Source organism: Drosophila rhopaloa, unplaced genomic scaffold, assembly GCF_018152115.1.
Source record: "Drosophila rhopaloa isolate 14029-0021.01 unplaced genomic scaffold, ASM1815211v1 contig_3, whole genome shotgun sequence".
NCBI classification, from domain to species: domain Eukaryota; kingdom Metazoa; phylum Arthropoda; class Insecta; order Diptera; family Drosophilidae; genus Drosophila; species Drosophila rhopaloa.
The window spans coordinates 9,693,786-9,712,467 of record NW_025335123.1 but is presented as its reverse complement, the minus strand read 5'-3'; the positions used below and the strand labels follow the sequence as shown (position 1 = coordinate 9,712,467).

The window sequence follows — 18,682 nt, the reverse complement described above, 5'->3', positions numbered from 1 at the left end:
CTATAGTTTATTTTTAAGACGGGGGTTTTATTTTTTTTTTGTGCAATTGTTCCTCCAAGTCCAAAAAAAACCACCCCGATATTTGTTCGACTGTAATATCCAAAACTGAGCATGCAATATAGACATTATTCCGGGCGGAGCACTTGTTTGCGGAGCGATGAGAATTGAGAGACTGGCAGACGGGAGATTGTTGTGCAATTTTGTGCCTCCCTGCGCCACTTTGGCCAACAGGTGACAATCGAGTGGTTACTTTGGCCCCCGGGGACTGGCAGAAACGTGTCCTTGGAGTGGTTTCGGCCTCTGTTCCTCTTCCTGGGCCGGACACCTACCGGCAAGGCCATCCAGTGCAGTGCGGGCCAAAGCCAAATGTAAACAGTAAGTGGAAAGCGAGCCAAGAACAAGCCCGAACCGGAATCCGGAGCCAAAACACGACTATTGCATTAGACGGACGACCCGCTGACTAAGGCATTTCCACGACATTAAGGCACCATAAGGCGCCAGCTGGAAGGGTTGCAAATATAATAAATATTGACGATTTGGCCAGCTGATTACCGCCACAAAGTGCAACTAACTCAATTTGAAGGCCGGATATTAATTGAAAAAACGACGCAAAAGCGAAAACAGAAATGAAAGGGGGGTGTAGAGATATTTGCATGGAAAATTCCAATTTAGTATGGGCCGGGAAAATACACAAACACCGGGCAACAGCAGAAAGCAAACATGGCAGAAGGAAAGAAAAAGAAATGAAAAACTAGCCGAATGAGACGCAAAGCAAATATAGTTACTAAATAAGCCCACGTGTGCGTGCGTATCCTGTGAGTTTGGATGTGTGTGCGTAGGACCGCATCCTGTTCATTTCCCCAAACGAGCTGGCAAAACAAAGCGCAGCATTCAGAGCCAAAGACAAACAATGAATTTTGCTGGCCAAGTTCCTTTTGGGGATGGTGTTTCGTCCACCTGTGGCCACCAGCCACCTGGGAAAGCGGAAAAAACTGCAGCGGTCCACAGAACTCGGGTACTTCAGTTAATTTTCCTAATTAGCATGATTTGCAAATATGCTTTACCCCCACAAATGACCAGCAAATGTCAACTGGATGTCGAGTGTTAAATAATTGTCCAAAACAAAGGGTTTTAGAAGCAGCATTTTTACATTTAACATCCATTGATTTTTAAATTCAGCTATTTATTACACTTTTTTTTTTGACTATCTCCACAAATAAAGGGATTTAAAACTGTTTTGCCAAAGAAATATAGTAGTTTAGGCAGCTGCAAATATGCAATAGATTCTTCTAAAACTAAATCCCCTCAATTAGAAGTTTAATTATATTTGGCATTTTCTGGGGAATGGCTCTGATCCCCCAGCTGCCGCTGCAGTTATCCTGGCTCAAAGTTATCCTTGTTGATGGCTCCTAAAGCTGTCGTCCTCGCACTCAGTCAGCCGACTAGCCCCATCATTCAACTTTGGCCGACTTAGCCGGCAAACTCTGACTTTCACTCTTCCACGGACTCAGTGACATTTTTAATACCACCGAATTGCTGGCGATATTTTTTTGCTAGACAATATTTTAGGACAGGACCGAAATAAACGGGCTAACATCTATTTCGGGCCATGTGCGATGCCCGATGTGACGTAAATTGGTTTTCTGGGCCTTTGCACTTTCACTTGGTATTTGGTCGGCTCAATTCGCCATATTTATGGTCGCAGGGACAGTGCGTTTTATGGCAAACAAAATAAAGTGCGATGGTGGAGAACTGCAACTGTCGCTTTTGAGCTGGAACTTACGCTTATGAAACGCACTGTGGCGTGTTATGCGCCATAAAGTATGCTGATCAACTGATGCGTGGCAAATAAATCTCGGCCTGCTTCTGCTCCGCATCATGGCCAAAAAAGGAGGGCACTGCAGTGCTCTTGCATCCTATCATATCATATATCATATTGCGACGGGCCCGCCCCCCAAATCCCCTCCGTCATCATTTGCGAGCCAGTTATAACAATGAGTTTATTTTTTTCCAACATTTCCACATGCATTTCGTTTCAGTTTACAAAATAAATTTAAATACAACGTAAATTCAACCGCGATAAAAAAAAACACATTCAGCATTCGCCATTCGGGGATGAGGGATAAGTTTAAGCTCTGGGGCAACAACACGATAAAAAAAGGTGAAGCGTTCGGTAGCACTGCACTGCATACCCCTTTCCAACACGCCCCCCCCGCAATCCAGGTGAGGTTGGCTAGGTTGGTTTTGGCTCCACCTCACAGTTCAGAGGTCAGCGTGTCCAGGATCTCTCGGTGCAGTTAACAAATTGAGTTTTAATTAAGGCGTACCCTCTACCGACACGCTCTGGGTATTATTGTTCCTATTAGTGTTGCTAGCCAGACGGATGGGTGTGTGTGTTGGTGTGTACTGTGAAGGAGGGGGGTGGAGCGGTGCGTGGGCGGTGGATCCCCTAGTAGCCATAGTGAATGCCGTGGCCGGAGACCGATGTGTGGACGAGGGCGGGTGCGGCAACGGCGGCCCTGAAACGCGGGGGTGGTGATTATGAGCCAACCTTATTAATATGGTCCTGCGAGCCGGATACTCACTTTACCACGGGCCCGGCCAAATGCGTGGCGTAGGCAGGGGCGGCGTAGGCGGGAGCTGCGTAGGCGGGGGCGGCAAGTCCGATGCCGTGTCCAATGATTCCGGGAGCTGCAGGGGGTAGCACACGACACAACAACAAAAACAGAAAGTTAGCAGGTTTTTATGCAGGCAGACACAAAGCATCCAAAGAAACATAAGGTAGATAGACAGAGATAGATGGCTGGGCTGAAAGAGATAGTCGCTGGGGGGATGGGTCGAGATAGAGCTTCCCCAAATTAGCATCGTGTCCACTGTTTGGACAATACCCCGGCCCTTAGGGCTACCCCGCCCACTGCGACACTTAAAGGTTGTCAACGGCAACCAGCTGACATTGCCTGACCCACCAGGCTCGTGGCTCAGCATTCCTGCACAGCGCCCTTTTGTTATGAATTTATCCAATAGATTTTAAGAAGAATTTCTTTTTGAACAAAATGGCGCCCCTCCCGTTCATGGCGTGAAAGCAAATATCACGTATACGACATGTTGAATTATTAAGTATACGACATGTTGAATTATCAAGTATACGAGATTTTCAACCAACAACAAAATTGAATAGTTCATTTCTTTAAGTGCACTGTGCACAAAACCCAGCAGTGCCAGCCAACATCAATCAAGTGACACCCATGTGAACGGGAACGGTGACTTGGCGATTCGGTGATTGGGTGACTCGGTGACCGGGTGACTCGACTAGCTGAATCAGCCAAGAACTGGACAGTAGTTTTGAGACCACCTTGGTGTGTAGAACACGCCTTGACCGGAGCTTTAAAACCTCCGAAACGGATAGGCACGATGGCAGGCGATGAATGATTGATTACTCGGCTGGACTGGTGGTTACCTCACCGCCGAATCCCCACACCCACCAGGCAGTTATATCTGTTTTCTAGCAAGACAAATCGATTGCGGACGGACCCGAAACCGATTATCCCCTTTGTGTGTTGTTTTCCCGGGATGGTGGGAGATTTATCGATTGCCCAAAGCCAAATAGTAAACCCTTATAAGCGAGGAAACAGCAATGATCTCTGACGACATTGACCTTCTTCTTTGGTTTTTTCTTTTAAGTCCTTATCATTTGCACCGTATTGCCGTGATCTCCGTCATATTTTCTACTCCCACCTGGCGCTTTTCTAGGCCTAACTTAAAACAATTATCCTGTAAGTTTTCCTCTTAGTTTGGCAACAGCCTGCTGTAACAAAACGACTTGCATTTACTTTGGAGCCCGCACTATCCCATATCTCAGAGAACCACTATACACCCCGACATCCCCTGCCTGATGTAGCGAAACTTGCGCTTTGTTTCCCGCTCAGAGCAAAGTTTGTTTTTGCCAAGTGCACTTGGCCAGCAGGGCGAAAACACAATAAAGTTCTTTTTCTGCTTTCAGACTGAAAGACTCGTTGCAAAATTAGTTGAAAATCGCTGAGGAAACAGAATTTTGGGGGGAATACAGAAGCGTGCGTAGAGTGCGGGGAGTGGGGTTAGAGTGGGTTAGCGGGTTAGTCCTGGTCACTGGAACTCGGATCCTAGATCCCGATCACCTACCGTACGAAGGAGCGGCGGCGTACTTCACAACTGGAGCGGCGGCGACCGGGGCGTGGGCCAGATATCCGTGCGAGATGGCGGGGGCGGCGCTATAGGAGCCATAGCCCCCATACCCGTATCCTCCGTAGCCCCCATAGCCTCCGTAGCCTCCCAGGCCCAGGGAGTGACCCAGGGAGTGGCCCAGATGCCCCAGTCCGGAGATCTGGACGGCCGGAGCCGTGGCCGCGTAGTGTCCGCCGTAGGCCACGCCCTGAATTTGGGCGGGCGCCGTATGCCCGGCGTAGCCCAGGGAATATGCTGGCGCAGCGATGGCGTGGGCCGGAGCAGCTTTGGTTTTTCATTTTCGGGTTAAAAGTGTTAACAATCAACTAAGCAGTGATGGCCGGCAACTACATGTTTTCTATCTTATTTATAAAACATAAATAACTTAAGCTAATCAAAAAAGTAATCAGTATACAAAAAAAAAACATTTGCAAATATTACTGAAATTTTTAAGAAATAAACGAAAACATATTTTTAAAAAATAAATAAAATTTAATTGCAATTTCATAATAATCTAATCTAAGCATTTATGTTCCCTAGGTGCTAGGTAACAAATTAAATATTATAAAAATACCAATATGTTGTTATCTCACAACAATAGGAAAATTATAAAAGTCCTGTATAAGTCAAGTCCTGTTAACTCGTGACTTATTTTCAAATATTTGTCGTATTTCCATATATAGAATATAGAATATATTTTGATACTATTTAGTATTGGTATTTTCCTAAGAGCTTTTCTATTTGCATACCCTTGCATAGGTTTTTAATAATTTCAGTCATAAATTTGCAGGGAAACATATATATAAAGAATATATATTCTTGAACGTTTTCCCATAGGAACAATTGAAAAAATAAATGGAAATAAAATATATATATATATATATAAACGTATATAATCCGAGGTAAGTTAATTTTAATCAATTTTATAATTAAGGTGTTCATTTTATAAGATTCGGACGACTAAGTCATATAGCAACGATGAAAAAATGTTTTGGAAAGTCGACATAGCTTCATTGTTTTTAAACATAAAGCGTAAGCATCGAAAAATAATCGTTTCATAGAATTTTGTATGATTGTAATGGCTGCAAGAGTATATAAACTTCGACTTGCCGAAGTTTCCTTCCTTTCTTGTTAAAGGTATAGTATAATGGAAGCCGAGCCATCACTGCAGCTACGTGCAGGGGTATAAAAGTGGTGGTGGTGCGTGGTGTGAGCATGTGCTGGGTGGTGCGGCGGTGTCTGGTGTGGATCAGTGGGCAGTGTGGGGTGGGTTTGGCATCCAGGACTCACCTGCGTAGCCGTGGGCGGCGACGGGCGCCAGGCCGGCGTCATTGCTGATGCTCGAGCGCTGGACGTGCGACTGCGAGTGGGCCGTCTGCACCTGGCTGGCGTAGTCCGACTGGGAGGACTGGCCGTAGTGGCCCTTCACCGTGTGCTCCTGGGTGCTGCCCACGGAGGCGTGGTCCACGCTGGGGGCGCTGATCGAGTAGGCCGCCGGACCGCCGGGCTTCGCCTGGGCGCAGGCGAGGATCGCCACCAGGACCACACAGAGGATAACCTGCGGATGGGCAACATGATATTTATGCGGGATTTTATTCAAATCAGCTTCTGCCTCGGCTTCTGCTTCTGCTCCTGTCGCAGTGCGACTCTCTGCAGGAAATTGCAGGCGAACAAACTTTTAATTAACTTGGTAAAGTTGTTCTCTGGCAGCCAGTTGGAACATGACCTTGAAAAGGAGATGCACAGATGTCTATCGCTTAATCGAAACACATACAAAGCTGTCCAATACAAAAACAGGTTAGCTGATACGAAAATTGTTTTCCTTACAAAAAAGAAAAAAAACAAAAAACTTGAACATCCTGAGAACCGAAACTGAAACTGTGAAATTAAGTAACAAAAATCGTATTTACTTTACCGAAAACCTGATAGATTCCCAGAAAAGGTTAGCTTTGTGGTTTCACTCAAAAGAATCAAAAAGTATGATATTATTTTTTAAATTAAAAACTTCAATTGCAGTGCCTGGACAAATTTCCTTTCCCTTTTCTCTATGTTTTTTTTTATTGATTGGCTCTACTAACGAAAGGTAATCCGTTAACCAACCAGACAGCCTAAGCATTTTATTAATATTAAATTTTCACACAAGTCCTGTTCTGTTGTCCTTCTGACCCTGTCACCACTTGTCATTGCTGCATATTTCAAGGCCTATTAACACCCAAATTGGTACAATCTCACTGAAGGCTATTCCTGGCCCAAGCTGACCCAGATTGAGGCCTCATAATTATCAGCCACATGACAGTCGCACAATTAGCATGCGTGTTGGTCTTGCTCTCGTTTTCATTGCCTTGGACATTCAATTTAAATTGCGAACCGGGCTAAGACTGAATGGCACTTGCAATCGGCCGGATGAGGTCGAGTTGTGGCCTGGCTAGGAGCCAGTAGCCAGGAGCCCAGTTATCCTGCCGGCAGCAGAGCAAAAACGAGTGGCAGCCGAGTGACGAGTGAAAGGATAACAACTGCAGGCAACTTGTATCTGTGCATCTGACTCCCTTTCCTTTGCGATGTCAGTCGGCCTGTCAGGGAAGGGCCGCATTTGCAACCCATGGCCCGGCTATGTTGCCTGTGCCACAATTCACGCACCTTGAATGCCATTGTTGTAGTGATTCACTTAAAAAAATTCGACTCAGTTCGATTGGATTGCGATTGGTAACTGTCTCGGTTTGCCGTTCTTTGGGCCTATTTATACGCCTGCACAGCCGCCGGTCTGCTCTCAAAATATGGTGCAAAAAAAAAAAAAGGAAAAATAAATAATGAAAATCGCTGAAAAACAAAAAAAGTGGCGGCAGCCATGAGAACGGGTTTTCATCAGTTGGCAAAGCAGGCAACGCGCAGGCGCGCCGCTCTACGCAACCTACCCTCCCCCCCCCCCACTCCCCTTTTTTTGTTGATACCGCCCATGGCAGAGATCGCTTTTCGTGTTAATCACATCGATTGTTTAATTGGAAATTTGTACGCGCTTTTCCGAATGCGGCAAAAGGAAATGCCAGCGGACAAGGTGAACCCACTGAACCCGTCCATTTGATTTTTGGTCAGTGAACCAGAGGAGTCGTCTTCGACTTGTTCTCATTTCCAGGCTAAAACCCCCCACCCCCCCCAAATCATTCACGTGGCTCTTGTCAAGTGCTTTATTAATAGCCAACCTAACTCCCCCCCCCCCCCACCCTCTTCCACGATTTTCCATGCACCAAATATACTCAGTGCGTTGCACATTTTTGGCCCAGCCCGCGGACATTTTGTGTTCAACTTTTTCAGAGTTTTCGTACCCCGCAATCGCTGCTTTGAGTGGGCATGGTAGCCAGCACTTTACAGAGCTCTCTAATTAATTAAATATATAATATATACAGCAAAACTATAAAGTTACGATAAATAAACTAACTGCTTTGTTGCCAAAAAAAGTTCATAGAGTACCGTGAATGGTGTTAGGGTCTGTAAGCAAACTAGGTAATGTTTATTTAATAGCACTTAAGGTTATGATTGGAATAATAATGAATGTTTAATTTATTATACATACATTTTATTGTAAGCTTAATTTGATGAAGAATTTACATATAATATATAACAATAAATTATAGAAATATACTGACTATACATGAGAGTATTGTTTTATAAATTGTTTCAATAGTTATATATATGAACTGTTTGTTTTATATTCTCACTAAGTTTTATTGACATGCAATGTTGGTTTATTAAAAGTAACTATAGTAAACAGACTATATTATTTCATTGTATGTATTAAATTTAATTTAATTAGCAGTACACTTTATTAATTTATTAAATGTAATTGATAAGTGTAATTCATTGTGACTCTGGTTATACTAATATGATAATACTTTTTATTGGGGATCGCATGTATATGTAGAGACTTTATCAATGAGAATCTCACCTTACACAATTTTAGAATTGGCATGTTAGAAACAAGGTATTTATTTGTTTAACCATATTCGTATATATTATAGGCCCTACAATATCTAGTGGGTATATGCCGATCCGAATAGACCACTTTCCAGTTTATATTTGTTATTTTTTGCTAGTTCTCACGCAGCCACCGCCGAATGGGCGCGGAAATTGGGCAGCCAGCCAGAGTTGGATCGGATTGGAGTAAATTGGAGTGGAGTGGAGTGGAGTGGAGTGGATCGGATCGGATCGGGGTGCTCTAGCCGAGAGTGGGAGCCCCCGAGTCCGAGGTTGCAACTGGGGGTACGGAGCTGGGAGTCGGGGCCTGAGGACCTGGTAGACCTGGTACGCCTGCCGCTGATTGCCACGCTTTTCGAAAGGCAGCAGCAGAAGTGGGCCCGATTTTTGGACTGGGAGGCCTTTTTGCTGGCTTTTGATTTGTGTTTTCTGATCTAAGCCATTTTGTTGCTGGCTAACAATTTTTTGTGGGTCGCTCGCAATTTATGCGCACTTTTGTGCGTTTGTCGTGACGAGGGATAGATATACACACTGAGAGAAAATATTGTGTGTTTTTGCTATTTACTTTGCATCGAATACATATAATAGTGACCTAAGAAATTGAACGTAATTAAATTCAATGAAAGCGATCGACATTTTTTTTAAATATATATCCAAAAATATTTAATATGGACTGTTTGTATTTGGTGTTTTTAGTTTAATAATATTTTGTTAACGACGAAGTACAAATAAAACTGTTATCTGTAAATACAAAGAAGCTCAAATATAAATTTAGACAGTAAAACTTTTAAAACGTGAATCACCATCTGCCACCATTATATTATTTTATGATTTATTTTACCTGTCAATACACTTTATATTGCCAATAAAACTAGTTCGACTCAAAGAGACTTGAAGTTATGGGAGTTTGATTTCAAAATAGTCCTCAATTATTGAAATATTTATTTCACATTCAGTTACACTGCGTTTTTTTACCACTCTCATATAATTTTAATGTCCTATTTTTTGCAATATAAAATTAATCGTTAAAAGAGATAAGCCTTTTACTATGTGGTTAGTGGTACTTTTACTATGTGGTTAGTGGTACTTTTCTCTGGGTGTGGTTCACATGTAGAGTGGGCCAGGGAGCGTTATGTAATGGGCCACAGCTGGCTGTCTGTCCGCCTGGGAGCAAACACACAGAGGTTTCGCAACCAAGGCGACGCTGGGAAATTGCTAGCATTTTCCGACTGTCAACTGAGAAACCTCCGTCAAGGGAAGCGAGTCGGTCTCCCGAATCTGACACCCAAATCGAAGTCGGGGTAAAAGTGCAGCCAACCTTCAGAAGAAATGCGTTCAGGGGGTTTTTTTTTGGGTAGAAGGCGGCCAGTAAAAGCATTATCAAGCTGAAGATGGCGCCACTTGTTTTGGCATTGCCAATTCCGGGGAAGCACACACAATAAGACACAATGGCGTAGAAGTTGTCGAGCAGTGCACGGAAAAAAACACATATATATTCTCTTGTCTTTAAACTCACATTTATTTCCATACATCTTTTCAAACTATTTGTAGAAAAAATATAATATAAGAATATAAATAAATTTATAACCAAAGTTAGTTTCCTTTTTCAATATAATCAAAAGGGGACAAGCCCAACCCCTCGAAATACAATTTCACTTGAGTCGAGAAGATTAAATCCTAAAAACCTTTCATAGATAAACAAGGCCCAAGTAGGCTACAATTTTTTATATAAACCTGTTGGTTGACCTTTAGAATTTGTATTACAAATTATAATAAAATAATATTTTAATTAATACAATTTTTCCAGAAAGGCCCTAAGTTCTCTTTGTAATTTAAGGCTTGAAACTATGTATGTATTTTCTAATTGAGATGACAATATACAAACAAAGCTTGTTTACCTCCATTACTTAAAGCATTTTTGCTTGATTTGTCCAGATAATTACACCTGCAATCAATGTTGTAATAGAGATTACCGCTTATGTCCATAAATTAGCAGCATTCTTACATTTTTATTGTGTTTGGCACAGTGTGAGTGTGCGCGGCGAAGTCAATTCCCGATGCAGCGGCAATCATCGATTGTCATTGCTGATGAGCGCCCTTCCCCAACTCCACCACCTCCACCCCCTCCCCGCCTTGCGATGCCCTTGCAACCCATTGTTCCATTGTGTAATGGCGTGATGTTTCAATTACGTCCATCAACCCCCTCCCCTGCCGCGATAAATACACAATGCCATCTCTGCGGGCGTCGCAATCTGCGAGCTTTTTGTCTCTGACATTAATTTGTATAATTGCAATGCCAATACAGGACAAGCAGTCGGGCCCAGCCAAGTGCAGCGAGCCATGGCTATCTCAATGTCCTTTTGCCAGCGAAAGCACCACCACCACCCAGTCCAACACCCACCACCCACCACCAACACCCACCCGTCACATTGTGGTGTCCAGTGGGGCGAAACACTTCACGTCTATGTGGGTCAAAAAGGCGCAGACAACGGGCCAAAACAAAGCCAAACAAAGCCGCAGTAAAATTTTGGAAAAGACCCAGGACAGATTCATGATGAAATGGAGATATCCTTTGGAAATCAAAAGGTCGACGCACCAATCTACAAAAAATGTTCTAAAAACAAATCAGACACTCACATAAAGAAAACAAATACTTATATTTAATGGTTTTACATATTGTTTTGGATATGAACTCTTCCCTACATAAAAAATAGTTAAATCGATCATTTAAAACGTTTTAAGGAATGTAAAGAAATGGTATTTATGAGGGTGAAAATATATGAAAAGATATGAAAATCCAATTTCTATTGCTAGAGGCAGGCAATGCCACGAAAATGGTAAAATGCATGGGATTTGTGGGTTTATATGTAAGGTAACAGTTTTGAAAAAATTTTAAGCTTAAAAACATCACACGCTATAAAGATCTTATGAAAAAAGTGTCGCTTTTCAAGCTTTGCTTTTATTATAAATTAATAATACTTCGCAAACCCTTGACAATAAATATCTCCAATTTCAGAGTGGAAATTACAGGGTATCAATACGATGGGCTCAGCACTGACAGCAGTTGTAGTTGGCATCCCCTAACTGCTCTTTTTTCGCCGCTCTTGACACCGCAGCCCATCGCTGTCATTGTTTCCATGTCCATTGTCCATCGTCCCATGTCCAGTTTTCAGAGGTTTGAGTTGGCGACATTTGCCTAAATACTTGGCCCCACACCCTCGACCATTATCACACATGCTGTTTTCCATTCCTGCCTTTGTTGGCGTTTTGCGTGGAATTTCCAAAAGGCGAAGATTAATGACCGACATGCCCTGACATCGCCGCGTCATCGTGGCATCGATATCAATGGCGATATATAAGCAGGTCAGATTGGGATGACGACGACTGACCGCCCACAAGTCACGATGATTGGAGTATGAGTATGCAGTGTAGAGCTTAACCCCAGGCTAATGCAGTATTTAAATAGTGTGAAATAATAGCTGACTCGCTTTAAAGTAAACCAAAGGGTATACTAATAATTTAAGTATTGACATTTAATGGGTATTTAAAATCAGACTTTATATTTTCACTACCTAAAATATTTAACATTACTTAGAAATGATATAGAAATTCAGTTTTGGGGATTTTAATATGACTAACCAGATTACGAGAGGTATACACTTGAGATATAGTGCTCTCCACGCATAATTGATTTTAGTTTGGTTGCTATCAGCATCTTAAATTTATTTTGAAAATTTTTTAATAAATGGAAAGTTAAATTTTGACAATTCATAGTAGAGCTCAAAGAGGTGGGAATAGAAATACGGTCTGAAACCGTATTTATCAAAGTTGTGATTCGTGGAATTTAGGTTCTTGGTATTAGACACCATTACTTTCAAGCTTTGCAAACCCTCATGTTGAGTTATTAAAAACAAATAATTCAACTTGTTAACCCCTTAAATGAAAATACCACTTTATCCTATTGAAATCCGGGGTAATCTTGCGTTGTCCCCTCTTAACGCATCTAACACTTAACTTAAGCACAGAAACTACCACGTATCGCATTGCCAGCTATTAAGAGCACCCTTTGCCATTTTTGTGTTAAATTGTAATGGGTGTCTTGTCACTCCGTAGTGCTCGTCGCCTTAGTGCGTCCAGAAGTCCGACAGATGGCGCACGCCAACCCATCGACTGGGGGCAACAAACCGGTTCGAGGCGTGGTGCGCTTTGCCAGCGAACCGAAAGTGGAGCAACGTCCTGCCATTACGCGCTATTAACCGCAAACACTGGCAAACACACACACACAGTTTTGCCTAGCCGAGAGCATTAAAATTTAACCTTCAATTACAAAATCAATAGGCAAAAAGGCGGCCACACCTCCGTGCAGCTAGATCTTTTTGGCCAGATTCGAGGCGCCTTTGTTCAGTTGGTTCGTGCGCCTTTGTCGTTCTGCTGTCTTGCAATCTTCATCTTGGATTTTCATATTTTCTGAGAATATTTCTTTTATTTTTGTCTTTTTCTCTATGCCGCAGCTGCGATATTGAGACACTTGACAAGTGGGCAGTGCCCCCGACGTGCCACGCCCACGCCCCTGCGTTAATTTGTTGTGCAATCTGCGCATTTATTATTTTCAGACTTTCCTTCACTGTTATTAGTCCATCGCAGTAATGAGAATATTCAAAGCACCTAAAAAAAAATCAACGGAAAACAATAATGGCACACACTTTCGTTTGACTTGATTTTCATTTTGTTTCTGATTTAATTCCATTCATTTTCGGGTAACGAGATTATTTGAGGAATGGCCAAGTGGCCGAGGGGCATCGATGTAGCAATATTATTTCTGACGGGAATGCGCTGAAAATTGGAGATCTCTTGAGGGAATTTGTACTTTAATTACATGTTTTATACATGTTCTGGTTATTAAAACTACCCACAATTAACTTTCAATCAGTTTACAACTTAAACAACAACACCCAAGTCTTAAATATAGAATATAAACATGTAGAGCGTTAATTAATAGACAAAAAAACCCATAAAATAACCGATAATCTTAAAAATATATATATTGTTAGTATGAATCTATAAATACTTTTTTAATTTATAAGCAATTTTTAAACAATTAATTAGTTTAATTTTTTATATACTTTAATAGTTTAAATTTGATACTTTCAATACATTAGTTTTTCAGGATTTAGTGTCAATTTCATAGTTTACATAGTTTTTTTTCAAGAGTAAAAGTCTACGACAAGATCAAATGAATATATATTCTTAAAGAGCAATGTTTTTATGTTTGCTTGCCAACTGTGGAGAGGGTATTCTCCGGTCGGTAGACATAGCTTTAACATGTCTACTTGTTGCTAAAATTGATTCAAGAGGCCGTCAGCAATTAAAAATCACCGCAAATTGCGCCTAAGTGCTGCAATTATGCACTCGCTTGGGCAACGTTGCGTATACGCAATTCGAATGGAGCCAACCGCAAGGAAGACTTAGCTGTATCTTATCGCTACTTCACTCGATTGGAATGCCTAATACGAAGGAAAATTGTACCCCAAAAATTAACCCAGTTCATTAAAAAAATCGTGCAATATTGTTTAAATACATACAGGGGTGGTCAAAAGTATTTGCACAAATTACACGTACTTACTCATAAGAAATGTGCAAATACTTTTGACCACCACTGTATAATGGAATTTAATGCCGTCACATAAAAAGGTGGTAACCAAACTCCAACGCGAGAGTATATTTCTCGACTGTCAGCGGGTTTATGTAAAATGCGACGCGTATTAAGCGACAAATCACTCGGTGCATAAATAATTGCCACCTGCACTTGGGTTTGGCGGCACCGGCGCGTTGGTTCCCAGCCAAACTTATCGCCTGAATGACTTAGTGGCCTGATTTAGCCCGCCAAAACTAGGTCCAAAAAAACGCGCCACGCCCACCGACCAAGGCCTTTTAATAAAATTAATTTATTTTATTGATATTTGGCAGCAAACACACAGATATTTCGGGAACAGCCGCCAAGCAGCCGCAAAAGTGTGTGGTCCGAAATTTCGATGGGGTATTTATAGGCTGGAACCTTTAATTGGGTTCGGAGCATACTGGTCTACTTCAGCCTGGGGATGTTATTCGAAATAAAAAACAATCATTTTATAAATCGAGAAAAATTACCCTTTTATTATCACATCTGAAATAAAGTACTAAAATATTTAAGCTAGAAATGTTGTCAAATTTCGTTCTTAACAACTTAAAATATTATCGATATTTATATTCCCATTTCTTTAATTAACGGATAAATTATTATTTTATCGAATCCTTATTTTAATTATCGAATCCTTAATTATCGATGCGATATTTATGTATCGATATTTTCGTTCATTCCTAATGCAACTTTTTAAGGGGAAAACCAATTGCTAAGGGCAAATAACTTGCGCAAATCACTTTGAGTGGATACTCTGGCAATCTACCAATTGGTATGTGTGTATACTTGGACCCTTATACGGAGCATCCCCCAGTCGTTAGAGTTTTCCTGATCCTTGTGATTGTTGTTTTTGTTATTTTTTTTGGCCTCCGTAGCCCCTAATTGAGTTGGTTTATTAGTTTGGCCTGGTCCAGGAAGCCCTCCATATGCAGTTGGCCCTGGCAACGCAGGTTGCAGGAGTGGGGGATTCCGGGGAGGCACCTTCCACCCGGTTGATGGACACTGATAGACCCAAGGAGGCCTTATTCTTCGACTGTTGCTCCAGCATCTCTGGCCAATTGTGATGAGTTATGGCCTGCGACTGGCAGATGGGCACCACCCTGCATCCTAATTCGCATATTTCATGTGTACCACAGCTTCATGTTGTATAATTTATGAATCCATTTCCATTTCGCTGTAGAGTTCGGCAACAGGGGGGCGTGGCAAGCCCAATGATGACCTGCTTGTACTTTCAATGAGTACCTGAGGCGTCTTTAACCCAGAGTTGGAGATGCTGTATGGACCCCCAAGTAACTTACATTTCTGATAAAACAAAGATTTTTTTTTATGAATTTTAAATGTCAACTTCTATTTATGAATTTAATATTATTTTAATATTTTAAAATTGTCTTTCCAGTTGACTATGGAAGCAGCGTAAGCCAAAAACCTATTACAATTTATGCAGAGGCAACTGTTAATCTGAAATTGTAAGCAAAGCCAAATAGTTTTACTCAATCATGCACATATTTATTAAAAATACGGCATATGAGAAATGTAAACAAATATGAAAAAGCACAAAGCAAACATTTGAAATATTCCCCTTTTGATAAATATTAAAAGGACACATATCGAACAAAAATACCGAAAATGTGCCTGTGCCGTAGCATCCTTTTCCCGTGTGTCTTTCAATTATCAATTGAATCGAGAAATTCCTGGAAAAGCCATCGCCATCCGGGGGTTAAAGAGGCGCCTCTTCCATTTTCATTGGTATTCGCAGTGCGTGGGGCGATCTGCTTGTTGCTCTTTGCCGGCACACACATGTGTGTGTGTGAATTTTGGGGTATGCGTGCATGTATGTAGCTGGGTGTATCCACCGATATGTACACATATCCCTTGGGGCCATTTCTGGCTGTTGTTGGTCCCGGGTATTGTGTTGTTTACCCACCTGCAGAGCGTGCTGCCGAGTCAAAGCCGAGTTTGATTTCTGTGTTAATTACGCATACGCACTGCGGTCCACAGACCCAAAGTCGTCGCTGTCGTCTCATTAAATCCGAAAAACTCCAATGCAGCAGGGCGGGCTGAAAAAGCAATTTAGCAACAGCGACGACCGTTGGCAATTTTGGCCAAATTCATCTGGCCACATACGAGGGGCACTGCACGCTGCAAACTGCACACATTGCGCATGGGCATGGGCATGGTCAACTGGTTCGGGCCTTGTTTCAGGCAATTAAGCACTTCTGGCCCACAAATTTGTAAACAAGCGCTGCCAGGCGACGCGACCTCCAGTCGAACCCCTTCTTTTTCGCAGGCCCCCGCCCAGAAACAACACAACAACACATGGATATTGGAAGGGGCAGTTTAAATTATAACACAATTTATGAAGCAATTATTTAAAATAGTAACGACAATGGAAAAACAAATTTAATTTAAGGTAATAATAAGGCTAATAAGGCTGACAAACAATTTTTGTACGCATATTCATTTAAATGGCTCCAAAAGCTGATTTAGTATTTCATTTTTTACCGCAGGTTGCATTTCTAATCATTTTTCATGAAGATTTATGGTTTCCATGCATATTTAAACTCTACTTTAAATAGCTGCTATGAATAGAAGAAATAAATTAATAGTATATTTGAATATATATATTTAACTGTTACTGTTCCAATAAAATGTTTTTAAATTTGTATTTATAGTTATATTTATCATTTTAAACAGCGATTCTGTATTATTTAATACTGCCAAAAAAAAAAAACTGAACATAGCTGCCTAAATATTAATCAATTGAAAAATAAAGACTTTAAACTAAATGTCTAATACTAAAATCCTTTTTTAGGGGCATTTCCAATTCACTTAATATACCCGGTTTCCCCCGGTTGAAAAGGCCTAAAAAAGAAAAGCCAACTGGCCAACAGCAAACTTGGCAACTTGGACTTGGCAAGAGGGCCAGTGTTTGGCTCAGCAATAAAGTGGTTGTTGCTGCTGCCGCCGTGCTGCTGCAGTGCGTCGCTTCCAGGCCACTTCACTTTATTTACCGTCACGCTCAGCAAGCTGCGGCGGCGGCATTAAGTGCGAAAACAAAGCCAAAGGCATCGAACCGCTCCCGGCAACTCCTTATTTTTATAGCCGGTTTATTGAAAGGCCGCCGGGCAACGTGCAACCAGCAACCAGCAACTACCAACTAGCAATGTGCAACGTACACGGCGAAAAATACAAATTTTAGTTTCGACATAGCCAAATAAGCTTACGTATCACTTTAAGCTTGATCCTTTGACCCGAGTCTTTATTTTCATCCACAAATGTTAGTCTAGAAATATGAAACTGTTATTGGGGCTTATTAATTTTATTGAGCTTATGTCCTTAAAAGTATTATACATTTTACTAGTAATTTACAAAAATGTGGTTTCTGAAATAATTTGTGCTTTGTAAGATTATGAGTTTTAAGTTGGGTTTTAGTTTAATTAAAATAAAATTATTCGCTTTACACACATTAAACGTTTTGATGTTTTTATGGTCTCAAAAAGATTTTAAATTGTTTAAAAATAAATTTCATTTGACAGCATCAGAGATATGGCGATTGCCTAGCTTGTTTTTAAGATAAAGGTGAAAAGGAGGAAAAATATATATTCAATGCATTAAATTTTCGATGACGGAAAATATATACATATGTATGTGTATATGTACACTTTTAAAAGTAATAAAAAGATCTTCAAGCCACCATAAGTTATCCATTTGGTATATTTTGTATATTTAGAACAAGTATATGTACGTAACCATTTATTTACTCAATTTCTCCGTGTGCACTCGCTGATAAAGAGCGTTGCGTAAGTTGCTGATGACGGTAATGATGATGATGGTCAGTGGCCATTGGCCAAGTAGGGATACCACTTCCCTCTTGACCAACACCGGCGCAGAGGAAGTGCACGGCTTCAAAGACGCGGAAATGGAGCGAGGGTGGCGTCTGCAGGTGTGGTAATCCGTGGAGCACTAAAAGCATTGGGAGCTCACAAATTTATTGGCGCAACTTAAGCGGAAAGGTGAGAACCGGGCGAACAAAAAAAGTGTAGGAAAAGAACAAGGATGAAATTTTAGAGGAATCGGGAAAGATTGTTGCAGCTTAGATTGCGAAGGAGCAGACTTCAGAAGTTGAATCTTAAATAACATAGTACGTGAAGTGTTTGCAAATCGTTCATTAACATATAACAATTTATGTCAAAACGGTAATTGAATAAATGGCATCTTTACAAGTTATTTTCACTTTATATAGGGCCTGAGGAATTGACCAAAAATCAAAGTCTGCCAATAATGGCTCACTAAAACGAGTGATAAAATCTATTTGCGAATAATTCAAATATACATTTATCAAAAAGGCTATTAAATATAAATTGTAGTTTTCCCACTCATTCACAACAGATTTTCCTGCTGAAAAATACTTTGTTTACCTTTGCTTTCTATAATTGTTTAGCATACAACAATGCCAGAAAATAAGAAGCATCATTTTTTGAAAATTCTTATTATAAAGATTATGTTTAAATTAATAAAAAAAAAACCATTCAGTGTAAAAACCTTATTAGCTAACGGGAAACTTAAAAACAATATATAAAGAATTTTTGTTTTTTTGGTTTTCAAAAATATGAGTATGTTTAAGAACCAATCACTTGTGTATCCAACATTATTACAAATGAAAAATAATACAAATATGAAAATGATTGTGTAATATCATAATAATTAATAAAATAAAAGTGACTCTATAAGCCATACTACTCCCCATGAAAGGCACATTTCGAATCTTTCACGACGCGCGCCAATTCAGCCGAACAGCATTGCCAGGTTTAAGGAAAGTGTCCATTGTTTACAAAC

General features: G+C 40.9%; 1 protein-coding gene across 2 annotated transcripts; it reads right to left on the bottom strand.

Moving 5' to 3' along the window:
• Positions 1-2,449: 2,449 nt before the first annotated feature.
• On the bottom strand, positions 2,450-6,849 carry LOC108049811 (cuticle protein 21.3). 2 transcript variants are annotated; one of them, XM_017131140.1, is made up of 5 exons: positions 6,838-6,849; positions 5,491-5,758; positions 4,159-4,485; positions 2,586-2,691; positions 2,450-2,519 (listed from the first exon to the last, which is right to left on the bottom strand). In XM_017131140.1, exons 1-5 carry the CDS (start codon positions 6,847-6,849, stop codon positions 2,450-2,452), a joined length of 783 nt encoding a protein of 260 aa, XP_016986629.1. The 2 variants fall into 2 exon arrangements, with proteins under 2 accessions (XP_016986629.1, XP_016986630.1); XM_017131141.1 differs by lacking the exon at positions 4,159-4,485.
• Between the last annotated feature and the right edge of the window lie 11,833 nt (positions 6,850-18,682).

Bases quoted from the DNA above. Each gene is read 5' to 3' on its own strand.
- LOC108049811 (XM_017131140.1), bottom strand. The intron at 2,692-4,158 runs GTAGGTGATCGG...TACCCCCTGCAG, and splicing joins CGCCGCCGCTCCTTCGTACG to CTCCCGGAATCATTGGACAC. The intron at 2,520-2,585 runs GTGAGTATCCGG...CCCGCGTTTCAG, and splicing joins TTGGCCGGGCCCGTGGTAAA to GGCCGCCGTTGCCGCACCCG.